The sequence below is a fragment of the Tasmannia lanceolata genome, unplaced genomic scaffold, assembly GCF_043159265.1.
Source record: "Tasmannia lanceolata isolate RefF3 unplaced genomic scaffold, GAP_Taslan_0.1 ptg000005l, whole genome shotgun sequence".
NCBI lineage: Eukaryota > Viridiplantae > Streptophyta > Magnoliopsida > Canellales > Winteraceae > Tasmannia > Tasmannia lanceolata.
Window position 1 is genome coordinate 21172976 of NW_027518682.1, and position 24644 is coordinate 21197619.

The 24644-nt window shown below is 39.0% G+C and overlaps 1 protein-coding gene across 1 annotated transcript; it reads left to right on the forward strand.

Moving 5' to 3' along the window:
• Positions 1 to 15433: 15433 nt before the first annotated feature.
• Positions 15434 to 23798, forward strand: LOC143877931 (guanine nucleotide-binding protein subunit gamma 3-like). Its single transcript, XM_077380258.1, has 5 exons — positions 15434 to 15846; positions 18020 to 18072; positions 18247 to 18291; positions 18377 to 18418; positions 23357 to 23798. The coding sequence occupies exons 1-5, from the start codon at positions 15706 to 15708 to the stop codon at positions 23652 to 23654; spliced, it is 579 nt and encodes a 192-aa protein (XP_077236373.1). The 5' UTR covers positions 15434 to 15705; the 3' UTR covers positions 23655 to 23798.
• The last annotated feature ends 846 nt before the right edge of the window (positions 23799 to 24644 follow it).

Genomic DNA, 24644 nt, shown 5'->3' on the forward strand with positions numbered 1-24644 from the left:
GGTATCAGAATTCAATACTCCTTAGGCCCTATTTGTTTAAGATTATTACAACCAAATGTGTGGGCCAAACCGATTATTGGACTCAAATTTAAATGTAATTTTGAGCCCAATAATAGGTTTGGAGCTGACAATCGGTTGTCATAATCTTAAACGAACAGGGCCTTAATGTTAAAAATCCACATCTAATGGCCAAACCAAAAGAGAGGCCACATGTGCCGCGTGAAGGGCAACCCAAAAAGAGGGGCCACAGATGAGGAGTGTTAAAGAATGAAAGATTAAATAACGCCTTCTCCAACAGCTTAAGCTTTTGGAGTAATTGGTTGTTTGACAATAGTCACAAGGGGAAATTCTTCTAACCACAAAGGACATGCTTTATTTGACAATAGTCACAATAGCCTTCTCCAACTGCTTAAACATGAAAAAAATTAATATTTTGAAGGGAAATGAGATCATTGCTCCCATGTATTGATGATAGCAATCCGCTATTTACTTTCGTAATTAGTTGTTACATGTTCCATTTCTCAAAAGGCTACCTAGTAAAATGTCTCAAAAGCACGGGATTAGAGGTATGCCATCAAAATCCAACGATAGCTTGGAAGGTCTCTTTGATTGCATAAAAGCAAGGATTGTTTAGGTGTTTTGCTTGATATTTGGGTGCCAGTGTAGCAACAAAACTCTTTGAGACTAACATGTTTGTTATGTAATTATTGCATGTCTTATGATGTGGCAACCATGTCCCCTCAATAAATCTTTCCAAGCTAAATTCCTCAAAAAGGTGGAATCTCTCTCTCTCTCCTTTCTATATTGATAATGACACCCACTCCCACTACTCTACGAGGTTGGCAACCAAACACTAGGTTGGCAACCAAACACTCCTTACCAAAGTTATTACTCTAAACTAAAGGGGGCCCTTGTAGAGCAGAAATACAAAGAGTGCGTATTGCTCAGGTCGTGTAGCCCAGCGGACCATGAGCATTTCTTTCCCCAAGTAACTAAGTCAAGCTGCCTGAAAATGGCCAAACTGAGGTGACTGTCGGTACGCACGCGGTGTGCTGCGCACCGAAGAGATGAACGAAGCACAAAAAAATGGCAAAGAGTCAAGTCTGATTCGACGATAATGATTGCTCCTCCTCCGACGCACCCAGGCTCACGTTAAGCTTGAGACGCATAGAAAAGCTAAAACACCCTCGCTTACACGTCAGCGTTCCGTTTCCGTGGTACATTGGGAAAGACCACAGACTAGCATGCCGTATGGTGGGACCCACAACGAAGCTGCCTTTCTTGTTGCTCGTATGTAGGCCCTCTTTTTCTGCTTATTTACCATCTTGTTTTCCAATCTGTTCTTGACACGAGCAGCTAACAGGTGAAAGTAGGGCCTACTCGTTCAATGATCTGAGCCGTATATTTATCATCCCTTGCAATGTATGGCATACATCAAAATCCACTGCAGTTGGAGGATTCTAGTCCTCTAACTTCTTGGAATAAAGGGTTTTTTTTCTCGAGAAATTATATAATGCCCGACCGTGAGATTATAATGGGTGGGTAGAGACAAAACCTGCTGCCTTGGTTTTCGAACCAAGGAAAAGTCAACAAAAGAGCTTTATCTTGGATTAAAATCCAAGGGAGAGATGGTTTTCTCTCTGCCCTTTATAATCTCACAGTCGGCCACCATATATATTCTCTTTTTTCTCAAAAACCATTTAGGTTGTTTTTTAAACCGTTCTTCAAAGTGCTTCTATGCTTTGTTTTTTTTTTTTTGAAATAGGTAAGCTGGGGTTAGGCAGACCCCGACCAGATATATTAAGAAAGATCAATAAAGATACTACAAGAAAACAGAAAAGCAAGCCCCTCGCACATCAGAAGAAGGGCAAACAAACTATCAAAAGGGAGCCAAAGGCCATCCAACAAAACGGCAAAGACAAACAAAGGAGAACAACCTAACCGCTTCAGCAAAATGAAAACAACAGCCACAACACTGCCAAAATTCGAACAGCTACCACAAAAACAAACAGCACCAGAGCTAACAGCAGACCCAAAAACACCAGCACCAAGAGCAGACCCCAAATCATGATCAGCCTCCCGGAATGAGCCCACGAAATGGGGACCTTATTCCAGTAGTGGGGATCAGGGAGATGGATGGCAGCACACAGGAAGAAGGAGGCTTAAGGAGGGAAGCATCTGACTTTCCTTTTTTATTCTTCTTGTTCTGAACTAAATTCCAAGGACCTTCAGACGATGGGGACGATAAAGAGAGAGAAAGGTCCGGAGGCTTGGTCTGCTTTGTAGATGTCTCGGGGATATCAGAGCCAATGACTGAGAATTTATTTCTAGATAAGGCACTATAGGTAGAAGGGGTTTCAGGATGATCCAAGCTGATCCTATTATGAGCAATTGGAGAATCAGAACTTAACTGAACAGCTTTATCACTATCCTTAGTGATTGGCCTCCATTCCTTTCTGGATTGAACAGGAAACGAGATGGGCTGAGAGAGAAGGGGAGGAGGCATTTGGTTCTTAGGGCATCCTTCAGAAGAATGACTAAAGTCAAGACAGGTTTTGCAAGGTTTGGGCTTCCATTCATATTCTACAACCTGAGTTTCATCTCCAGTAGGGGTTTGGATGTGGACAACATCAGGAAGGGGGCTTTCGGCAGTTATTTCGACACAAACTCTAGCAAATTGTAATCTTGAGGCCTCAGCAGTGTGAGAATCCATGTATAAAGGTTTGCCAATGATGCTAGATAGCTTTCCAATACCTGTAGGAGTCCAGAATTTCAGGTGCAAAGCAGGGAATTTAATCCAAATTGGGATAGTTGAAAGTTTCAGCTTCTCCAAAGAACAGCCTGGAAACCATTTCTGCAGGATGAGAGCACGACCCCCAAAGGTGGTGGGGTATTCCATGACTTTAATGCAATCCTCTTCCAGGTTGAACTTGAACAAGAAAAAGCTATTAGGGAGAGCAATTAGATCAAAGTCCCCTTTCAGCTGCCAGATTCTCAATAAGTGATTTTTAAGAGCAGTGAAGTAGGGCCTCCGACCAAGAAAATAACCCAGAAGACAGTTTTCCCATTTAGACTTTGCTTCACTAAAATCACCCTCCTTGAAAGCTGCCTTTATTATACCATCTTCAGTAGTTACCGGGTTGAAAAAAGGGACAGAAGTATCAACTGCTTTGGTTCGACTTTTTCCAAACACTTCATTCCATTTGCCCTCTGAAAATAAGCTAACAGGAGGGGGGATTGAGGAGATGGAAGGGGCTGGTCTGGAAGAAATGAAACAGGGAGCAGACTCCATGGATCCATTAGCAGGATTATGGGAGCTGCTGGGAGGACAGTTGGCCAGCATCTGACAGGAGCCAATTGGACTAGCAATTTGATTGATAGAGGGGGATGGGAGACGAAAGATACAAGGGGTAGGACCAGCTAGGAGAGGCCAGCAGTCACTACACATGAGATCAGGGGGAGAAGCTTTTTTCTCAAGAAGAGGACTAGAAAGGTTTTCATGTCCAGCAGTTTCACTCAGAGAGCAGGGGTTGCCAAGAGGGGACTCAGCTTCACAAGGTTGGACTTCCGAAGAGAAGGACGGATCCAATTCAGATAAGAGTAATGCTTCCTTCTGAGATTGCAATTTTGAGCTGAGAAGGGAGTATAAATCTTCTTCACCCTCAATATGGATTTGAGGTTGGGCCTTTGATTTTCTTCTCCCATTCTTTCTCTTTTTGGACGATGAAGAAGCTTTCGAAGTAGGAGAGCTGAGCTCCTTTTCTATAAGCTTGAGATATCGCATCTTCTCTGGAACTGATAGCCGAATGCTATTAAAGCCTTCATCATCACGGAGAGCGCGGAGGTCCAGCAAAGTCTTATTCGGATTAGGAATCAGGTCGATCTTGTGCTTGACCAGATCAGAGAAAGAAAGAGGTTCGATCTCGGAATCGCTTGCAGCAGAATTTTTGATAGCATTGATGCCAGGAGACCAGAAGTTAAGACACCCAAAAGAATGGGGAGGAATTTCCTCATCAGAGCCATCATGAGAAGAGTCAAGGCCCTCCATTTGACCTTAAGAAAAACAGAGGCGCAGATCTCTCTCACACTCCAAAATGGACGGTCACCCTCCACCCGATGAGATCAAAATCCTGAGACTCACCAGATTCCGGTCGGGAAATGGCTTGGATTCAAGAAGGCAAAGATGAAACCTCCAAACCCACCAAACCCTTCTCCCGCTCCCTCTCCCTCTCTCACATGCCTTCTCCGGTAAGATTTCTCCAGACCGCCGCTGGAAAGGCAGCTCCGCCGCTGGTCACAGATCTGAGCGCTCTTCCAGTGGGTTTTCTTCCAGTGGGTCACAGATCTACAGATCTTGGAGCGAAGATCTCTCCCCTCAATGCCGAGTCTGCTACAATCACAACTGTTGATTTCCCTAATAGACAGCAGAGGCGGGATCTCCTCCTCCTCCTCCTTCTCAGGCCGTCAGGCGGGATATCCTCCTCCTTCTCAGGCCGTCCTCCTTCTCCGGCGGGATCTACTCCACCTCCTAGCCTACTAGTAGTTATCTTACCACGTTTGACCGGGCAAGACCCTCCTTTACTCTTTCCAACCCTCTTTCTAACCCTCCTCCTCTTCCCCTTTGGCAAAAACCATTCCCACCCTTTTGCCCTAACCCTAATCTCCTTCTTCCTCCTCCACTACTTCCACCGCACCATCATCTACCCAAACCTCCTCTTCCTCCGCCGCCAGCTAAATACCCCTCTTTCTCTCCGTCTTGCTTCTCCGGCCTGCCTGAGTGTGAATCCGTTGTACAGACCTTGAACAGAACCTTCTCCCCCAGTAGTGGGAGATCTGAACGGAGGTTCAACGTCGGAAGAATCTGCGCTGCCTAGGCTGAGAGGGAGATGTAGAAGGCCGGAATCTCCGGCAGCCGGAGATCTGTTGAGGCCACCTCCGGCGAGACCTCGGGGAACGAGATGCTGCTGAGGAGAAAGAGTTGCGCCCCTTTTTTCTATGCTTTGTTTTTCAATTTCACAAAAAAGAAAAATACAAAAAAATTGGGAAATAATGTTCTTTGCGATTTGCCGTTCTACTTGCTTCTCTAAATTACTAATCAAAAGTGGCTGAAAAATTGAACTTTTTAGAATGTATCGGAGTTGTTCAGTTGAATTCTATTCCACATATTTTGCTGCTCTGAAAAGCGTAGGAAGTGAAACATTGATCTTTTTTAATAGTCTACCAGATCAACAATCTCAATTGCATGTTCCGAGTCATGGATTTTTTGTGCCTTTTATTGTAAAATCTTTCTTCAAATAATCCGGTTGGGGTCCCTGCCTAACCCCAGCTTACCCATAAAATATAAAAATAAACAAACTCAATTGCACATTATGTCTCATGTGAGACCCAAAGGTTAATCCTTATGATTGATTCTGACAGTCATAAAGTTCAAGGATGTAAGAATCAAATGGCATTTTCCCAAATGCTAAAAAGACTTGTTCATGGCCTATTTCCTAACAACCATATTTTATGCTTAACATGTTCCACGTGATGTAATCAGATCCTTATAGAATTGCTAAAACCAAATTTTGGCATTTTTTTTCTCTTTTAATTTCGATCCGATGTCAATTTTGCCCCTTCCATTTGGTTCATTTTTTAAAACCAAACGCCGGATTCAGATAGACTTGGAATAAGATGCCGATTCTAGCCCCTAATTCGGGTAATCCAAACGCACCCAGGCTCTCTTCAGTTTCCTTCCAAAATGATGTGGCAAAAAAAAAAAGTGAGTAAAGAACGCGGTTGACCTTATTGGATGGAAAGAGAAGCTTGTTTCTAAGAGAAATTATATGGTGGCCGACCGTGAAATCACAAGGTCAGAGATAGAAAACCTGCCACCTTGATTTTAGACCCAAAGAAGAGTAAAAAAGGGGGGCTTTTGATGGATTTAAAATCAAGAGAGGGGGTGTTTTCTCTCTCTGACCTTGACATGTAAAGGTCGGCCACCATATAAAATCTCTGTTTCTAATTTCCTTTATGGCAAAGATGTAAAATATTCCAATTTTGGCTGCCTGAATACTTTGTTTAGTTGCATGTAGAGTTTCATAGTAGCAAGAGACCACTTGGCTTATTTTCTTGTCTTCTCCTTGTTTGGTGACGAGGCATACAGGCAACCTACTAGCAAAATCCAAGCAAGAGGTAGATTTTTTGTAAGTAGTATCTTGGGATTATGCTTTTTTTGTTCTTTTCTCTCTCTACATCAGTGATCACATCTGTACAACGACTCTAAGAAGTTGACAATCAAACACTGCAACTTAACTATGGGGAGACTACTATCCACCATGGTTTTAAATTTCGACCGAAATCTGAAATTTTGGACCGGAGACCGACACTGAAATCAATCAAAACGGAAATGGTCATTTATTTCGGCCGAAATTTTGGTTTTCCCGAAATTTGACCCTAAAAATCTGCTTTTTTAAGAATTAATTTAATATTTCACCGAAATTTCGACAGAAATTTAATATTGAATAAAATATTGTTTCGGTTTTTTTACCAAATTTCAACCGAAATTTCGGAATTTCATGGGTCCGAAACCGGTATCGAAACAGAAATTTTAAACTTGTGAGTATCCACAGCCAAACTGAGATCTGCTAAGCTATGTACGTTTTTGCATTTATTGTCGGTGGCAGCGAGACGTGGCTTACGGTGCACTGCCATAAATATTTGCAGAAGATTGTCCGTTGTGATAATGGAAGGGAGATGATTTTTTCGCCCCCCTCCCTCCAACACACACATGCACTAGGATTATGCGCCCCCTGCACGTTAAGAGTGGGGCGCATAATCCTACAGGGGGGCGGGAAAATCATGTTGTTTATCTTCGGACCCCACTATGTAGACACCACTCACCCGTACACCACAACCCAAAATTCGCTTTGATGCAGTAACTGAACACTTGTGACCAGCAAAAGGACGGCTGAGGACATCTTCATTGTTGGAGCCACAAGATGTACGGTCCAAATTATATCCTCATACCGTAGCTGCTCGGGTGTAAATTGCTGATGACATGAAGAAATCCTCTACTCTATAAAATCTCATTTGCAAGAGGAGTATACTTTTTCTGACAATTTACAAAGACATTTGAGTGAAATTTGCAAATCGGGACATGCCATTAATTTGTGACCAACATATTTATATTAGAATTTTGGAAAAATTGTCAACTGTTGACAGAAAAATACGAAAATAGTGAATGGGTGACACCCTTTTGAAAGTTGGTGAACGGAGGTCGAAACACTTTTTTCTGACATGGCCTTTTACCCAAATACCCCTCATGGCAAAAAGAACACGTTATATTAGATTTTTCTCTCTCTTACTTTTCACCTACCAAAGTATACCGCCTACCTCTTGCAAATTTCTCCATTAACGCCTGAAACCCATGAAGTGTAAGTGAAGGTTAGTAGCTTATCTACTCTCTTAGGATTAATGCTTCCATTAATGCGTTTGAACCCTGTCTTTAGTGTGTGATAATAACCCTGTCTGTATTGTGTGTGATAACCCTATCTTTATTGTGATTGATAACCCTATCTTATAACTCTTTTAAAATGGTGACTTAGGGCTTCTGCTTCTATTATCTCTGAAACTGTTCTTATAGAGTTGGTACCCTACTAATAAAGTTGGTATTAGTGTTTGATGACCCGAATATAGATGGTTTATGTAAACCCTTTTGTACATGAATCACAATTTTTTGCACTTGATAATCCCTTATTTGCTGTTGGTAAGTCCTATATATTTACCTGATAAACTTGTTTTGACACTTGATGTAGTTGTAGGTGTTGGATGTATATGGGAAGTATTTGTGCGCCTCCAGCAATGCCTTGATTGGATGGATTGTATATATTCCTTCGTCAGTACATGTAAGAGGCTTTTTTGTAGCTATACATGTTACTTTACAACTTATCCATGATTTAATGTTCCCACAAAATTCATTTCATTGTACAGGGATATAAGACTTCAGGGCGTGATTCAATGGATGACAAAAATAAGTTGGACTCCGATCGGTTGGCGAACGAGCTGTTGCATCGTACACTTGACCATATCCCGTCAGAAGATATTGGGATGCTTTTAATCCCATGCTGTCAAGACTTTCATTGGGCTCTTGTGCTTGTTGATATGGTGAATAAAAAGATGGTCGAGTTCAACTCATGGAAGGAGACTCATTTCAGGAGCGAGCATCTCCCACTGTAAGTAAATTAACATCTTCTGTAACATTTAAAGTTACTTCCATATGTATAACACTCAATATTCCTTCGTTGTCTTAAATTCAGGTAGCATTAATGAAGGAATATTTAAAGGGCCGGGGTTGCAACATCGATGACTTTCCATATTCACAGATGGATGGCTTCCGAAAGCAGAACAATGGGTGGGTTCAAACTTAAAACTTTCGATTTTTTGTTAGTATTCATATCTCATTCGTAGTTAGCTTAAAAGTAACCCCATTCAATGCATGCTTTTATACAGGGTTGATTGCGGCGCTTTTGTCCTAAAGCGATTGAGCATCTCTACCATGGTCAACCATTGAACTTTGGGCCGACAGACATTCATGAATTTCGGCTACAACTCTGTGAGAGATTTTTACGAGGAGAGTTTGGGGACTGCACACTTATATAGGAACACCTTCTAATGTTCATGGATGTTTATTTTTTCTGATGATCAAACTTTATTTTTTAATGGAGATTGGCAGGGGATTTGTTAAATGGCAAGGGAAGTTGTTATGGTCTGTGTTTTTGTTTGTGAATGGGTGGAGAACTTGTAAATTGAAATAGGTTTAATGGAAGTGTGTTTGTGTTTGTGAATGGGTGGAGAACTTGGTTGGTGAAACATGTTTTATGAAATTGTGAACTTGTTTATGAATGTGGAGAAGTTGTAAATGTAAGCAGGTTTTATGGAATTGTGAACTTGTTTATGAATGTGGAGAAGTTGTAAATGTAAGCAGGTTTTATGGAAGTATATTTGTGTTTGTGTTTCAATTTGAATATTGGAACTTGTAAATTTAAACAGGTTTTAGACATGTGTGTTTCTGGGTTGATAACCCACATTCGAAGGTTAATAACCCAAAAAAAGGGAGGTTGGTAACCTTAAGTTCAAATTCCAGCAACTTTACTCGGCTGGACAAATGGTTGGTGACCCTCTTTCTGGGTTGATAACCCACATTCGAAGCTTAATAACCCAAAAAAAGGGAGGTTGGTAACCTTAAGTTCCAATTCCAGCAGCTTTACTCGGCTGGAAAAATGGTTGGTGACCCTCTTTCTGGGTTGATAACCCACATTCGAAGGTTAATAACCCAAAAAAGGGAGGTTGGTAACCTTAAGTTCCAATTCCAGCAGCTTTACTCGGCTAGAAAAATGGTTGGTGACCCTCTTTCTGGGTTGATAACCCACATTCGAAGGTTAATAACCCAAAAAAGGGAGGTTGGTAACCTTAAGTTCCAATTCCAGCAGCTTTACTCGGCTGAAAAAATGGTTGGTGACCCTTTTTCTGGGTTGATAACCCACATTCCAAGGTCAATGACCCAAAAAATGAGAGGTTGGTAACCTTAATTTTCAAGTCCAGCAGCTTCACTCATCGGACGGAAAAATGGTTGGTGACCCTTTTTCTGGGTTGATAACCCACATTCCAAGGTCAATGACCCAAAAAATGGGAGGTTGGTAACCTTAATTTTCAAGTCCAGCAGCTTCACTCCTCGGACGGAAAAATGGTTGGTGACCCTTTTTCTGGGTTGATAACCCACATTCCAAGGTCAATGACCCAAAAAATGGGAAGTTGGTAACCTTAATTTTCAAGTCCAGCAGCTTCACTCCTCGGACGGAAAAATGGTTGGTGACCCTTTTTCTGGGTTGGTAACCCACATTCCAAGGTCAATGACCCAAAAAATGGGAGGTTGGTAACCTTAATTTTTCGGTCGATCACCCACTTTCAAATGTTGGTAACCTCGTTTTGAGGGAGTCGATAACCTGGATTTTGAATTCCAGTAGCTTTATCAACCAAGGGAATGGGTTGATGATCCAATTTTGAGTGTTGATAACCTCACTTCCGATTGGTTGATGACCTATTTTGGGGGAGTCGATAACCTAGATTTTGGTTGATAACCTAGGGAATTGGTTGATAATCCTATTGTTTGTGCCGGTAATCCAATTCTGACTGTTGATAAGTCCCTTTTCATGGTTTAGATGTAGGAGAGCGACAACTAAATAGAGAACAAATAGCATATCTATATCCAAAAAAATTGTTTATGTATTGATGTTCCAATTACAACCATTCTTTACAAAATAACAAAAAAGAAGTCATCACAATATCTGAGAAGTTTGTATGTTCAAGGGACCGTACTTCATATTCATGAACCCCAACTCGATAAGCTGTATATTGGCGGCTCTCTTCCCTCGCTAATGTTATACGTTCTTCTGCGTAATGAGTCAACTTTGTTTGCCAACTATGACCCAATTTCTGACGCTTTTGAATGAAGTCTGTAGTCTGATGTCTACTGTGCTCTACCAATGATGCAATCGGCAATCTTCTCGCATCCTTCAGGACAACATTGAAACACTCCGATCTATTTGTAGTCAATACATCATACCTATTCCCCTTAAAATAAAAACTAGCCCAGTGTTCGTTCGCAATGTCACTTATCCACTTGTGTGCACGTTCATTCCTCACCTTAATCTTCTCCATTGTTTCTCTGAACACACTCTCTCTCAAAGTCCGTGCGGCTTTCCAAAACAATCTCTCAAGTAGAACATCTTTGAACTCGGATCGCAAATTGGCGGCGAGGTGACGCATGCAATAACTATGATGAGAATTGGGAAATATATTGGGCACTGCCTGCAACAACCCCTTATGTCGATCGGAGCATATGGTGAATATGTTCATCTCCGCTGCCAATACGTACTGCCTCAGCAACATAAAAAACCACCTCCAACTATTTTCGTTCTCCGTCTCAACAACCCCAAATGCTAATGGATATAAACCGTTGTTACCATCGACCCCGATTGCAATCAATAAGATTCCTAGATACTTTCCTCGCAGATGTGTCCCATCAACCAAAATTATAGGCCTGAGTGTTCGATGAAAAAACCGTATGCTAGGACCAAATGTCCAAAATAAGCGAACAAATCTATCATCTCCCCTAGGTCATAAATCTCTGGCTCTGAAAACACGCATATAGCTGCCGGGATTTCTTCTCATCATCTGAACTGTAAGTGCAGGCAATATTCGATAAGAGTCCTCCACATTCTCACACTTAATCTCAAGTATGATGTTCATCGCGTTGTACGCCTTCCAATAGCTTATAATTATACCCCAATGCATCTTGATATATTCTCGTATCATCCTCGTCCTCACATCATCTGGGCAAGCAAATAAGCGTAAACATGTCTGAGCAACCCAAGCTGCTGTGACAAGAGGGTGATCATTGCCCCTTAATTTAGTTCTACACGTATGGTCGGGGACAAACAACTTCACTAACACACAGGTCATATGATTAGTACCCGTTATAAGCCATTTCCAACCCTCTACCTTGAATCGAACGGCATACTTCTTCGGTGTTGACTTTGACCTCACGAACATAAACCTCTGCCGAATAGCGTACTATTTGACAACCTTTTTGAAGTGTTGCATATAGAAAATATTGCCCCAACCGTTAACTGCTCAAACTGAAGATTATTAGTATCTACATCATGGGCCCCAACAAACATCTCATCTGCTTTCATTGGCCGACTACTGTTAGTCGGAACCGGTTGAGATCCCTCTCTGATAGGAGAATCCGCACTGAAAGGCTGAGCGCATGGACTAACACCGATATTTCCATAATCGTCATCATCATCATCCTCCTCCTCCTCCTCATCATCATCACTACCATCGTCATTATCATCATCATTTCTTTCTTCTTCTAAATCTAAACCCCTCACACAGAAACCGTCTTCAAAAACATTACTGAAGTCCACTTTAAGATCTCCCACATTTTGGAAGTCATCAATACCTCCACAAACATGGTTGCCATACAAATCACTTGCCAATGTTTCATTTAAGTCAATTTCAGACCTACATAGTTGGGCAATATATAATCAAGTTGGATCCATATGAATTATAAATTGAAATATGGAAGTATTCAAACATTGCCAAATAACTACAATACCTTATGACAGGTTCTACTGGAGCACCTCTAATCTCTTCACTAACATATCTCCCATCAAATTCACTTTCGTAGTATTTTTGCAAGTCCACTTCAAAACGAAGACGTTTTTGGGACGGAATCAAAGTAGAAGGAATGCTATGATTAAGAGAGGGTCTCCTAGTGCAGAGTTTGTTTGGGGGAAGCATTGACGAATTCAAGGAATTAATACATTTGTCATTTATGCTCTTAGTTATGTATATCATCACAGAATTGAACATGTATCTGTCAAACATCCTTAACATTGTTTGGAGGACATCATCATCATCGACGTCGATTAAAGTGACTATATATGGATCCACAACATATCGACATTTTATTGATAGTAAAACCTGCCTTTCTATAACACCAATCCTTCTTCGGATTGCAGCTTCAAATTCGTCGAAATTGATTCCGCGGCTGACAGATAACAATGTCTTCTTCCCTCCGACGTATTCCCAAGAAACATCATCCTTCAAATCTCCATCATAGTGTAAAAGAAGAGAAACTATTGTTTCGGACATTTTTATAAAATTCTAAATAGGGGTTCTAAACAGAGTTGTTACTAAAAGGGGATCTTCATATCTTCTTGAGGGGTATTCAAGTGTACACAATGAGTTACCAAGTTCATAATGGACTCTAAATGGGGTTTTACTACCTCAATGGGGGTTTGAAAGTCAGTCCACAAGGTGTTCTAAGAGATTATCAGCTACCTAATGGGGGATTCAAGTCCGTACGGAGGCTTCTGTAAAGGGTAATCAAGTTGCAAATTAGGGGTTTTCAACTCTCTACACAAGGGGGTTTTCAAGTTTCTAAAGGGATTACCAAGTACATAGAAGGGGAGTTACCAACAATATATAAGGGCTTTTCAACACTCTCCAAGGGGGTTACCAAGCCTCTCCAAGGTGTATCAAGTGTCAAAACAAGTTTATCAGGTAAATATATGGGACTTACCAACAGCAAATAAGAGATTATCAAGTGCAAAAAATTGTGATTTATGTACAAAAGGGTTTACATAAACCATCTATATTCGGGTCATCAAACACTAATACCAACTTTATTAGTAGGGTACCAACTCTATAAGAACAGTTTCAGAGATAATAGAAGCAGAAGCCCTAAGTCACCATTTTAAAAGGGTTATAAAATAGGGTTATCAATCACAATAAAGATAGGGTTATCACACACAATACAGACAGTGTTATTATCACACACTAAAGACAAGGTTCAAACGCATTAATGGAAGCACTAATCCTAAGAGAGTAGATAAGCTACTAACCTTCACTTACATTTCGTGGGTTTCAGGCGTTAATGGAGAAATTTACAAGAGGTAGGCGGTATACTTTGGTAGGTGAAAAGTAAGAGAGAGAAAAATCTAGTATAACGTGTTCTTTTTGCCATGAGGGGTATTTGGGTAAAAGGCCATGTCAGAAAAAGGTGTTTCGACCTCCGTTCACCAACTTTCAAAAGGGTGTCACTCATTCACTATTTTCGTATTTTTCTGTCACCAGTTGACAATTTTTCCTAGAATTTTTTGTACTCTTAAAAGACTAAAATGTCCTTATGTGTTAAAAGAAGGAAATTACTCTGTAAAAGACCAAAATATCCATCATGTTCATTAATGGATTTACTTGTAAATCTGTTTATTTTAAGTAGAGTTTTTATTTTTCCCGTTTTTTCAGCCACTACTCACTCTCCTGACTCGTTCACTCTCGATTCTCTCCCTTCTCCCACTTGATAAACTAAGGGGCCGTTCATATAGTAGATTTTAGAATTCGGGATTTCTTCAAAATTGAAGATGATCGAGTGGCAAGAGAATAAAAGGACAAGGTGCCCTTCTTTCCGTCAGCAAGAGAGTAGCAGATCATCCCATGTTTCTAGGTTTTAGAAATCTCAAAATGCGGGAGAGATTTCTAAAATCTTGATTTCTTACTTAAAATCCAAAAAACACTATGAGGACAACAAACAGCTTTATCATGAAAGCTCTTTTACACTGTTTTCAAACTAAAACTTGGATTCTAAAATCCACGTATCCAAATGGCCCCTAATATTGAATGGAAAAAAAACCTTTCCTTGCTGTAAAACATGGCCTAAATATCTTTTAACTATAAATTTCTTCATAGCTACTCATTAACTTATACAAATTTCTCTATATATATTAATATTGTATAGATGTGATTGTAACTACATTTTTAAGCCCTTGTTTTATGTTTAACTCTTGAAATTTGGTCATAAACTTTTGAGAAATGATAATTTCACCTCATTTTATTTGTCTTTTAAGAAAAATGATGAAACCTACAAATAAAATGAAGGTGGTCGAAACCTGGAGAAATAGTTTGAAATATCATTTTCCAAGGAGATTTTGATTCTTGGTTTTGATATTGGCCCACCGTAAACACTAACATGGATGAATAAATAAGGTAGAATGAATGAAGGATATCCCGAACCACCACATAAGGCCATGTTTAGCGACCATGAGTTTTTTTTCATGGAATATTACCGTACCAAGTTTTGAGAAAAGGTTTGGGAGAGGGACAGCAGGAATAAGTAAGAAGATGGTGCGAAATGGCTGAAAAACCAGGAAAAATAAAACTGAGTAGATCTTTTTATTTCGTTGTTTTCCCTCTCCTCACTCATGGCCTCCTCTCCCACGCTCTTTGCCCCTCTCTCATCACTCGAGAAACTAATATTTCATGGAAAAACCTTACATGCCTGCTAAATGTAGAATTTTTTTTCTTGATAAATCAACGTCTCTAAGTGGAGATGGGGTGAAGTTTGGATATGAGGATTTTAGAATCTTAGATTTCTTCAAAATTGTAGATGGGAGATTAGAGAAGAAGGAGACCAGCAGTTGGTTTCTGATTTCTCGCCATTCTTTCTATCAGCAGAGAGTAGGAGATCATCCTTGTTCATGGAAAATAGATTTTTAAAACCTAGATTTGTTACTTAAAATCCAAGATTTTAAAGAAAAGTGAAATGGACAGTCTCCTGTTTTTCTTTTCTCCTAATCTCCTATCAAGAATTTTGCGGAAATCCAAAATTCTTAAATCCTCGTTTAAACCAGCCGTTGCTAAAATTTGGAAAAGGTCGATTCGGTTTTGATTAAGGTATTTTTTTTCCCGATTTTGAGAAGAGAGGGCATTTCTGTTATTTCATGAACATCAACGCCTTGTTTCCCGAAAAACAGATTTTCATTTCCAAAAGTCACGTGCGATTTGAGGTACTCTGTTTTTCTTTTACAGTTTTACCTACTGTAAAACAACCACACGGACCGATAGAGCGAGAGGAGAAGATATAGCAGAGTGCAGAAACCTGTTTTTTCTGGTATTTGCATGGCCTTGTGTAAGGACATTTGCAGGCTTTTAAAAACCTGAGTGAGAGAGAAGAGAGAGAAAGAATGGGCTTTGTAGCTGCTAATTCTAGGGTTTCTGTTTCCATCTTATTCTGCCATTTAAATCTGTCATCATGTTACTTATATCCTCCTCCTCTCTGCCCTCTGCTCCTCTCAAACCCTAATTTCTTCCTTCTCTATAATGACGAATTCTACTTCGTCTTCTTTCTTGCCATGCCCTAACCCTAACCCTAGGTCGCTGCCAAGGTACCTGGATTTGTACGGCAAGCATCGAAAGCAGGCGGAATTGCTTACATTGAATCGAGAGATTGGTTTTCTCGAGGTGATTCCATCGATTCCCTTTGGTTGAATTTTACTATTTTTTTTCTTCTCCTTCTTCGTTTTTCCTTGTTTTGTGTGTTGTTCTGTTTTTGTTTCTCTGTTATGGTGGAAAGGTTAAGCAAGGGATTTTCATATGGTCTGATAAAGGGACTTTACTCTTCCAACACCTTCTCTGTATCAGAAATCAACTAAAATGTTGAATTATAAATGATTTAATAACATCAACTCTAACAGCTTAAGCTGTTGGAGTAATTGGGTGTTTCACATAAAAGGGGATAAATAACCTTGCAATAAAAAAGGGTTATATCTTAGCACCTGTAACTATATCTGATGTTGTGTCGAGATTTATCGGAATCAAGTTTGTTCTGGCCCATGCCTTTGAGATCATCGATATGATTCCAGCTTAGCTATCAGACATGACAAGTAGTGGTTGATGCGATTATAGTTTTAGATACCTGAATAATCGAACCCTTCTCTTCATTTCATTCTTGAAGGTTAGCCTGCCTTAAATTTGGAAAGCCATCATCGGATGACACTGATCAGTGTTATAAAATGTGGGAAATTTGGCTCAACTGATTTTCTGCATCAACTTGTGTGGGTTAATTTGGAAGATTCAGGCATGTTGGAGTTATGTTTGGTCTCGCATTATTCCCCAATTATAGACTGTTTTCTACTTCTCTTGTTAGACCAAGTTGCCGCGGGTTCCTGACTCGTGACTTTGCCGGCACAAGTGGGGTCAGCTAACTCCCGTGTTTTGGAGCATGATATCTACTATTTCATTGTGCATGTATCCATATCTTGATTTCTTTAAAATTCTCTATAATGTAGGCTCTAATGTCATGTACAAACTCCATACTCTAATTCATGAAAGATTCTCTGCATATGGTGTTAAGTCTTTAGGTTTGATGGATCGACATTCTACAATACACCTCTACACCAGTATACTATGAGATACGAGTTTTGCTTGCCCCTAAACTTGTAGGTTTGATGCGTCGGCATTTTACAACACACCTCTACACTAGGATACTACGGGATAAGAGTTTTGCTTGGCTCCAAACAATGTTGATGACTTTAAAGTAGCTAGCATCGCTTAAGCTTTGGAAACAGTTAATGAGAATTGATTCATGTTTTTTTATTGGGATGAATTAATTAATGTTACTCTTCACGGACTAAGAATTAATTAATGTTACTCTTCTTGGGTTAAGAATTAATTGATGTTACTCTTCTTGGGTTAAGAATTAATTAATGTTAGTATGCTACTCTATAATCTACTTGTATGATATTCAAATACTTATATCTGACTCAGTGGTAAAATGCAGTTATAGATACATATAATGTTGGACATGGTTTCAGCTTATCGTAAGCATTTTGATGTTGACAGCCAAAAATCATCTTCTGCTGTATGGAGTTTCTATTAATATTTCTGCATTGGATAGGATCCTGATTTGTATCTACATGTGTATCTGATTGTGTTACATGGATTCTTATGTATGGGCGAAGCACCCATGTCAGAAACCGACAATCCATGGAAATATATAACCTGCTAGAAGTAGAACCACATATATTTTTTAAATTCTACTGGCACAAATTTACAATTTCTATAAGTTTTGAGTTTTGTCCACCCTATTTGTAAACTTTTTATATAGAAATATAACATGAAATTTGCATAACCTATTAAAATTTGCCATATATAAGCTGCTAGAACCACATATATTAGAAGTATCACGACTTTAAAATTGATTAAAATATATTGCAGACTGTTGAATCCATGATTTTTTTGAGGTATTCCAAATTTGACACTCAGTACTAATGTCAATTCCGACACTCACCCATGCGACAAAGGTATCTCTCAAATTTCTGACCTGTAATTTTACATGGATCCATATCTGGGTTAACATGGGTGACAAGTGGGGATGAATGATTACGGTTTCGCATTGGAAGTCCTTTCTATTGACATGCTTATAATTCACAGATGTCAGTAATTCTTGTAATACGTGTGTACACACAAACAGATCAATTAAGACATTACCTATTTTTGCCTATTGTGTTAGTCAATTTCACCAAAGATATTGCACAATGTGTGTAGAAAGCTTACAGTTGGAAATAGTGATTTCACCTTTTTTTAATCCTTCATAGAGACGACAAAATCTTATCTGTAACTTCTTTGCATGCAGGAGGAGTTACGGTCAGTTGAAGCCCTTCAACCTGCATCTAGATGCTGTAAAGAGTATGCTTGACAAATTGATTGCTTTATTAAAAAAATAGCACATACCTTCCATATCTGGCTATGGGAAGAGCGCTTTTCATGCATGTCAAGCAAGATATTTTTTTTAAGTGTGCCATATGTGAAACATCATAGTATTGTTTGATATATTATAGATGGGAATTTCACTCTTGGCAGGGTCGATGAATTTGTTGGGACAAATCCAGATCCATTGATATCTCTGTATGTTTCTTCGTCATCAACCTCGATTTTTCGGTTTTTGTAAGCTTATTATGTTCAAATATTTATGGTTCTCCTTGTGAAGCAGAAATCGAAAGGTTCATAGGTCCTGCATCTGGAAGTGGTTGCGGTACTCCCCATAACTTAGAAGCCTTCTTTTTTCTTTTTCTTTTTTGAATGATGAACTTACAATCCTTGTTTTGCTCGTCTAAGCATTTAAATCAAAGTTTTTTGTAATATTGTACTGCTTGGATGTGTGGGCATATAATTTTCTTTTTACTAACTAAAACGTTTCGTGTACTGCTTCGATCTATCCAATTGCTACTTATTTTGATGGAATTGAAAATTCTTCTATAATGATTAAACAAGCATAATGATTTGAAGAACCACCCAATTTGCAATTGCTCATAATGACAAGCCATCTTTTTCTCATCTAATTGCATTCGAATCAAAATTTATTGAGATTTTATGGGCATATAATTTCTTTGACTAACTAAAAAATTTCTTGTATTGCTTCTATCAATCCAAATGCAACTTATTGTGTTGGAATTGAAATCTGGATGTATATAATGATGGAGCACACATAATGATTTGAAGAATTTCCCAGTTTACAATGGCCTTTAACACGTGCCCAAATGATGCCAGTTGCCTAGTTGGAACGGGATGAGAAGTCAGATTGCTTTTTTTTTTCTTTCTTCAAATTTTTTTGTTTCCCCCAATTAGATCGATATCTTATCTATGTGATCTTGATGAGAGGGAGGGAGGGTTTAGATTTAGTGGTAGAATTAAATCATCCTTAGTGGTAGGTAAAGAGAGGTCGTGATGATAACATCTATGTTCATATCACTCTTCATGAGTAGACCCCGCATCCAGCCTCCTTTGCATTTCTTTCCTCATAGAAGTTGTATTGATTGAACACTTCGTGAACACTTTAGTCTTGTCTCATTTGGATTGATTGATTGACTAACCTACTTTCCGGGATCCCTTCTGACCTAAATGGGTGAATGAAGAGGTCGCATACTGTAAGTACTCCTAAAAAATGAGGCCGGCTCAGAGGCTTAATAAGTAGAGCCGTAGAGGCATAGACAGACATAAGACGCAAAATCTTCTTATTCTTAGCCAACCAACCATTTGGCGTAAACGTGGGATTTAGTCTCATTTTCTAGCCCTCCCAAGACCCCGCAATGGCAGGAGCCTTGTGCACTGGGCTGCCCTTTTTTTTTTTTGTCTCATTTTCTAGCTACTGGCAGGTGTCTGGCAATCTCTTCTTTAGGGCCGACCATAGCTAGATATAGCCAGCAGTAGATCACACAAGAGAAACCCTGCTTTGGCTGGTTTCATAGTCATCACATGAAGACAATCAACCACCAAAATGTCACCATTGTGGTTCGTGCGAGCATTGTTCTTGGGGCACCTTGTGCAGGGTCATTTTATAACTAGTGAAAACAATGGTTTTTGCTTCATTTTAATGCAAAAACTAAAACTATCTAAAGTGGGTTACTAGCTAGTGGACATGCTTCAACTACTCAAGGCATGTTTCCCTCAAGGATGAACCACCCATGTCTTCCTAGCAATTGCTGAATCAAATATTTATGTTTGTACTGAAAAAGTTGTAGTATGTGAGGGAATCTTGTTATACAAGTTTGTGGAATAAATCTTCAGTGTTTGTTCTTGTTTGTTGTCCCAATTATGTTGGGGAATCTGTTCCAAATGGCCGAGGACTAAGAGTACAAGTTCTGTTTTATGCCACAAACATCTCATCGCATTGATTGGTTGCAAAGTCCGTCTCAAATATGGGAAATAAAGCCCAAGTCATCATAGAGGTGACAACTTTCTTTATTCCTTATCAAGTCCTCAAAAAGCATATTGAACTCTTTTTTTTTTCTTTTTTCTTTTTTGATATAGCTTATTATAATCAATCTGAGTAGAAGAAGCTTTCTTGCAGTTTTGGCGTTGAAGATGTATCATGTAGAGACTTTAGAGTTCTTGTGCGACAGGGCCGCCAAAAACTTTACTAAAAGTTTCTGTTGAGAGAGTTTCCCTCGTGAAAACAAGTAATTGATCTTTAGCAGTCTATGCTTCACAGTGGATTTTTATCTCCCCATTCTTCTTTTCTGCTCCTCCTTTGTTCATATGAATATATTCAAGTGATGAAATCAAGGAGCCATCAAGATGACACAGGATGCCTTGGCCACATATAATAGGTAAAATTTTTCATTTTGAATATGAAAGTTATAATGGGAAATTTTGATTGTGACAAGTTGAGGTAAAAGAGGAAGAACGTTTAATGAGAGTATTGTTGAAAGAAGGGACTATTAGAGGTAAAGTGGCTAATGATATTTATGTGAACATGGGCCCTCTTTTAAAATGATATGCATGATTGTGACAAGTTGAGGTAAAAGAGGCAGAGCCGATAAAGGTTTAATGAGAGTATTGATGAAAGAAGAGACTATTAGAGGTAAAGAGGCTAATGATATTTATGTGAACATTGGTCCTCTTTTAAAATGATGTGCTAACATGCACCTAACTTGAGTGAGGTGCAAGTTAGTGAAGAGAGAGGAAGAAGTTGATGGTTTAAAAGAGGATAGGAAAGTTTTCCATTAAAAAAATAAAGAAGGAAAGTAGAGAACTAAAGTGTATTTAAAAGACCCAATAGGGATTAGGGACCATAGTTTGGGACTTTTAAAGATTAATAGCAGCACATTAATAGGAACTATATAGTTTGGGAATTAATAGTAGCACAAAACTTTGCGGAGAAATTCTTTTTGCCATTAAAAGAGCTAGGCTTTTGGGGTTTCTTCATTTGGTTTTAAGAGATTGTATATTTTCATTTTCTTTCATTTGAGCAATATCGAAGAGTTATTGTAAGAAAGGGGGTGAAAAGATGCAATGCGAGATCACAAAGCTGGTCATAAAGAAGAAAAATACAAACAAAAGTAAACAAAGGGAAATTCAGAGAGTTTGGATATTCTAGGAAAAATAAAGGAAATAATGACGTTTTTACTTGGTGGCTCCGAAATATTGAAAGGATGCAGGAGCTTGAGAAGTCTAAGGTATTCTTTTGTGTAGAAAATCCTTTGGTTTCTGGAATACTTCATTTGGACCTTAAGGGGTTGATAAATTGAAGATCATAGCGATCTATGATGACAAATTCGCTGGAAGTAGAAATTTTTGTCCTGACATAGTTGGGGTTGTAAATCAGTTAAAATGATCTCCAACCAGCCATCCAACTGAAGCTTTATAATTTCTCCAATAGATAAAATCAAGCATTACTCGTGGACATTTCCGATTTTCTCTGGGTTAGTTCCCCATCTTGTCTTTCTCAGATTATGGCGAGTTAGGTGACCTTCATGACAAAATATCAATCACTGTCACATTTCCATTGAAATCCATTATTTATCATTTTTATAGGTGGATAAGATTTGAGAAACTCATCAATCAACACTCTCAATGGGAAGTAACAACTGCAAGGATGCCCATAGGATTGGAAGACCAATATGGGAGTTCTTTACACATGATTATCCAAAGATTCCTCACCATTTTTGCATGTCGTTCATGCTCTTGTGGGGATTGTTTGTTCAATTGATTTGTTTGTTAAGGTTTTTAGTAGGAATACTTTATCTACTGCTTAGAATTTACCAAATAGCAGATTGAGGAAGTTGTGCTGCTTGTTGTCAGGCACTCAGGGAAAGCTGAACTGGGGTTCGAGCAAAGAACTAGAAGGCAGGATGAGTGCTATGTGCTTGCGATGGAGAGGTCACTGAGAGGTCTTCATGCTGGATTTCCTTTAGAATTCCTCATACAATTGTTGCCATAAAAGGTGTTTATGCTGTAGATAGACATGGGTTAATCTGGTGCTCTCTCTTTTTCCCATTCCTTGAGGAATTTGGTTAAGAAGAATTAATAGAATCCTCTGGAGGGAATCAATGGACTCTAATGCTGTGATTGTAGGAATTGTTGTTAATGTTTTGGGTTTCTATTTACCACATTTGGCGGGCACTTAAGATTGGACCATGCATCAAAACCTTCGCAGTCTAGATTAGAAGCTTTATATAGAGAGCCACAAGCGACCTTGGTTTTTCTTTCCTAATGTGGGATTAAAGCGCCCAATGTGCAGAAATAAGTGAGCTTTTTGGTATTACTGGCATATCATTTGTCTTCTGAAGGTCTTGAGAGGGTTAATCTGTCCGCATGCCTTTCTATTCCCTAATATTTTTTTCCTTTGGTAAATCTTCTTGGATCTTTTGTTCTCAGGGATTTTATCTCTATTTTGCTGTGTCAGCCCAAAAACTTCTGCAAGGACTGCGCAAAATATCAAAATTAAGGCATTAACAAATTGGGGTTTTTTTTTTTGGCCCTGAAATAAATGCTTCTGGTGACACGGCTATTTATTTCAAACCCAGTATTGATCAATTTCTTTATGCTTATATCATGAAGATTTTATATCACAGTGGCGCGATGAAATGATAGATAAATAATTATATATTTTGACTCTATCCTTTTGCAAGGATAGAGTTTTGGGCATGAAAAAATCAGTTCTTTGTGCTTTCCCTGTTTTGCCTTCCCCTTTTTGCTTGTCTTTCTTTTTGTTGTAGCTTTCTTCTGCTCTGAGACTCTCAGTCTATATTTCCTTTTGGTTTCTACATATTAATAAAATTGTCATTAACAAATGAAAAAAATAGGATATTTTTAGTAAAGACCCATTTATTTTAAATATTTGCTATTGCTGGGAAAAAATACCACTTTAAAGCCAGAAGAAAGTTCATATTGGCATTTGCTCATGTCATTCTAACATTATAAAGCAACCTCTCACCAAGTTTTCAACTATTTTCATAACTAAAAACATCATCATTTCTCATATTTTTAGTTACTAAAAATTCGCTTAGTGACCATTCCCCTCATACTTTTTTTAATTAAAAGTACAGATATGAGAGGAATTTATCAATATGGTGGTCATTTTGATATCTTAATTGATGAATTCTGGTTTCTTATTAAACTCAGTGTCACTGAAATCATTTCCTCATAATCTTGCAATCTGTGTATAATCCCGAGTTCTTTTTCTGAGCAGTGCAAAGTCACGTTTCTATTTGTCATGGATTTGCTGCTCCAGTGCATGCGCATTCCATCTGGAAAGACCACATTGTGCTTCTGCTCCATCCAAGAACTGGTGGTGTTGCTGCCAGCCCCGCTGCCACTGCCACCGCTGCTTTGAGAAATCTTGTTGCAGTCCATGTTGTGTTCTGCCTACTCTTTCTTGCCCTGATTGCTCTTGCACCTGTGTGTGTTCTCTCCCAAAATGTACAAAGGTATGCCATTGCCCAAAATGTACACGAAACTGTTGTCTACCTTGTTATCTATGCTCCTAGAAGAAGTGCTAGCATTCCTATATGCTGCCTATTTTTCAGCATGCTATGCCTACTCAACCTTTGTATAAAATCATGCAGATATGTTTGATATATTAGAACCAGAATTAGTCTTAATGAATTTGGAGACCATATCACTGACCAAAATTTCTGTTTGATTTACACTGGTTTGGGTCTTATACCTTATTTTAAGGCCATAGTTTCAGTCTAGATGCTGATTAGTTCCTTCACTTATAGTGGTATCCTTTCCTTAGGGAAAAGGGAAAGAAATATAACAAGAGGCAGAGATGGACCTTTGATCCTGTCCGGTTTGTTAATCTGGTCATTTGAGCTTCACTAAAGGTCACTGTATTTAACACAGTATAGAGCGATGAACGATCTGGTGTGAGAACACCTATAGTGGAAACACGGTATTGGGTGAATGACTTCAGGTCAAATCAAGATCACAGAAGTGCCATTTATCAGAACAAGAGTGTCGATGTAATCTCTCTGTATTGCAGGAGAATACTTTTTGCAGAATAAGTCCTCTTTGCCATGTGCACCATTGCCATCTGAATTCTGAAGGCCTGAATCTCAAACATAAGAATGTTTGAAGCAGATGGGAAAATATGGGCAGAATTCTTGATACAAAGAGATTTCCATTCCCATCACCTCTGTTAAAAGTATAAATGATAAATAACACCGTTCTCCAATAGCTTAAGCTTATGGAGAAGTTGGTAAGTTAGCATGGTATCAAAGCCAAAGGTCTTGAGTTCAAACCTCCTGGATAGCAAAACTCTACATGCGCTGGTCACCCCAAAGTGGGACCACATGTGCCACGTGTTAGCCAAGTGGGCCACATGTGCGGGCAAGTTAACAACCTCAAAAGTGTATAAAGAACTAGCCAAGCTGAAACCCAAACAAAAATACCTTGCAGCTAGCCCATCCTGATTTGATCATAATACGTGATCATAGATGAGTTTAATCCCACCAATAGGTTACTGATTTATCTGC

Excerpts from the sequence above, each read along its gene's own strand:
- LOC143877931 (XM_077380258.1), top strand. The coding sequence starts at position 15,706 with ATGACGAATTCTACTTCGTCTTCTTTCTTGCCATGCCCTAACCCTAAC. Across the intron at positions 15,847-18,019 it reads GAGAGATTGGTTTTCTCGAG|GAGGAGTTACGGTCAGTTGA; the intron begins GTGATTCCATCG and ends CTTTGCATGCAG. Across the intron at positions 18,419-23,356 it reads TGCATCTGGAAGTGGTTGCG|TGCAAAGTCACGTTTCTATT; the intron begins GTACTCCCCATA and ends TTTTCTGAGCAG.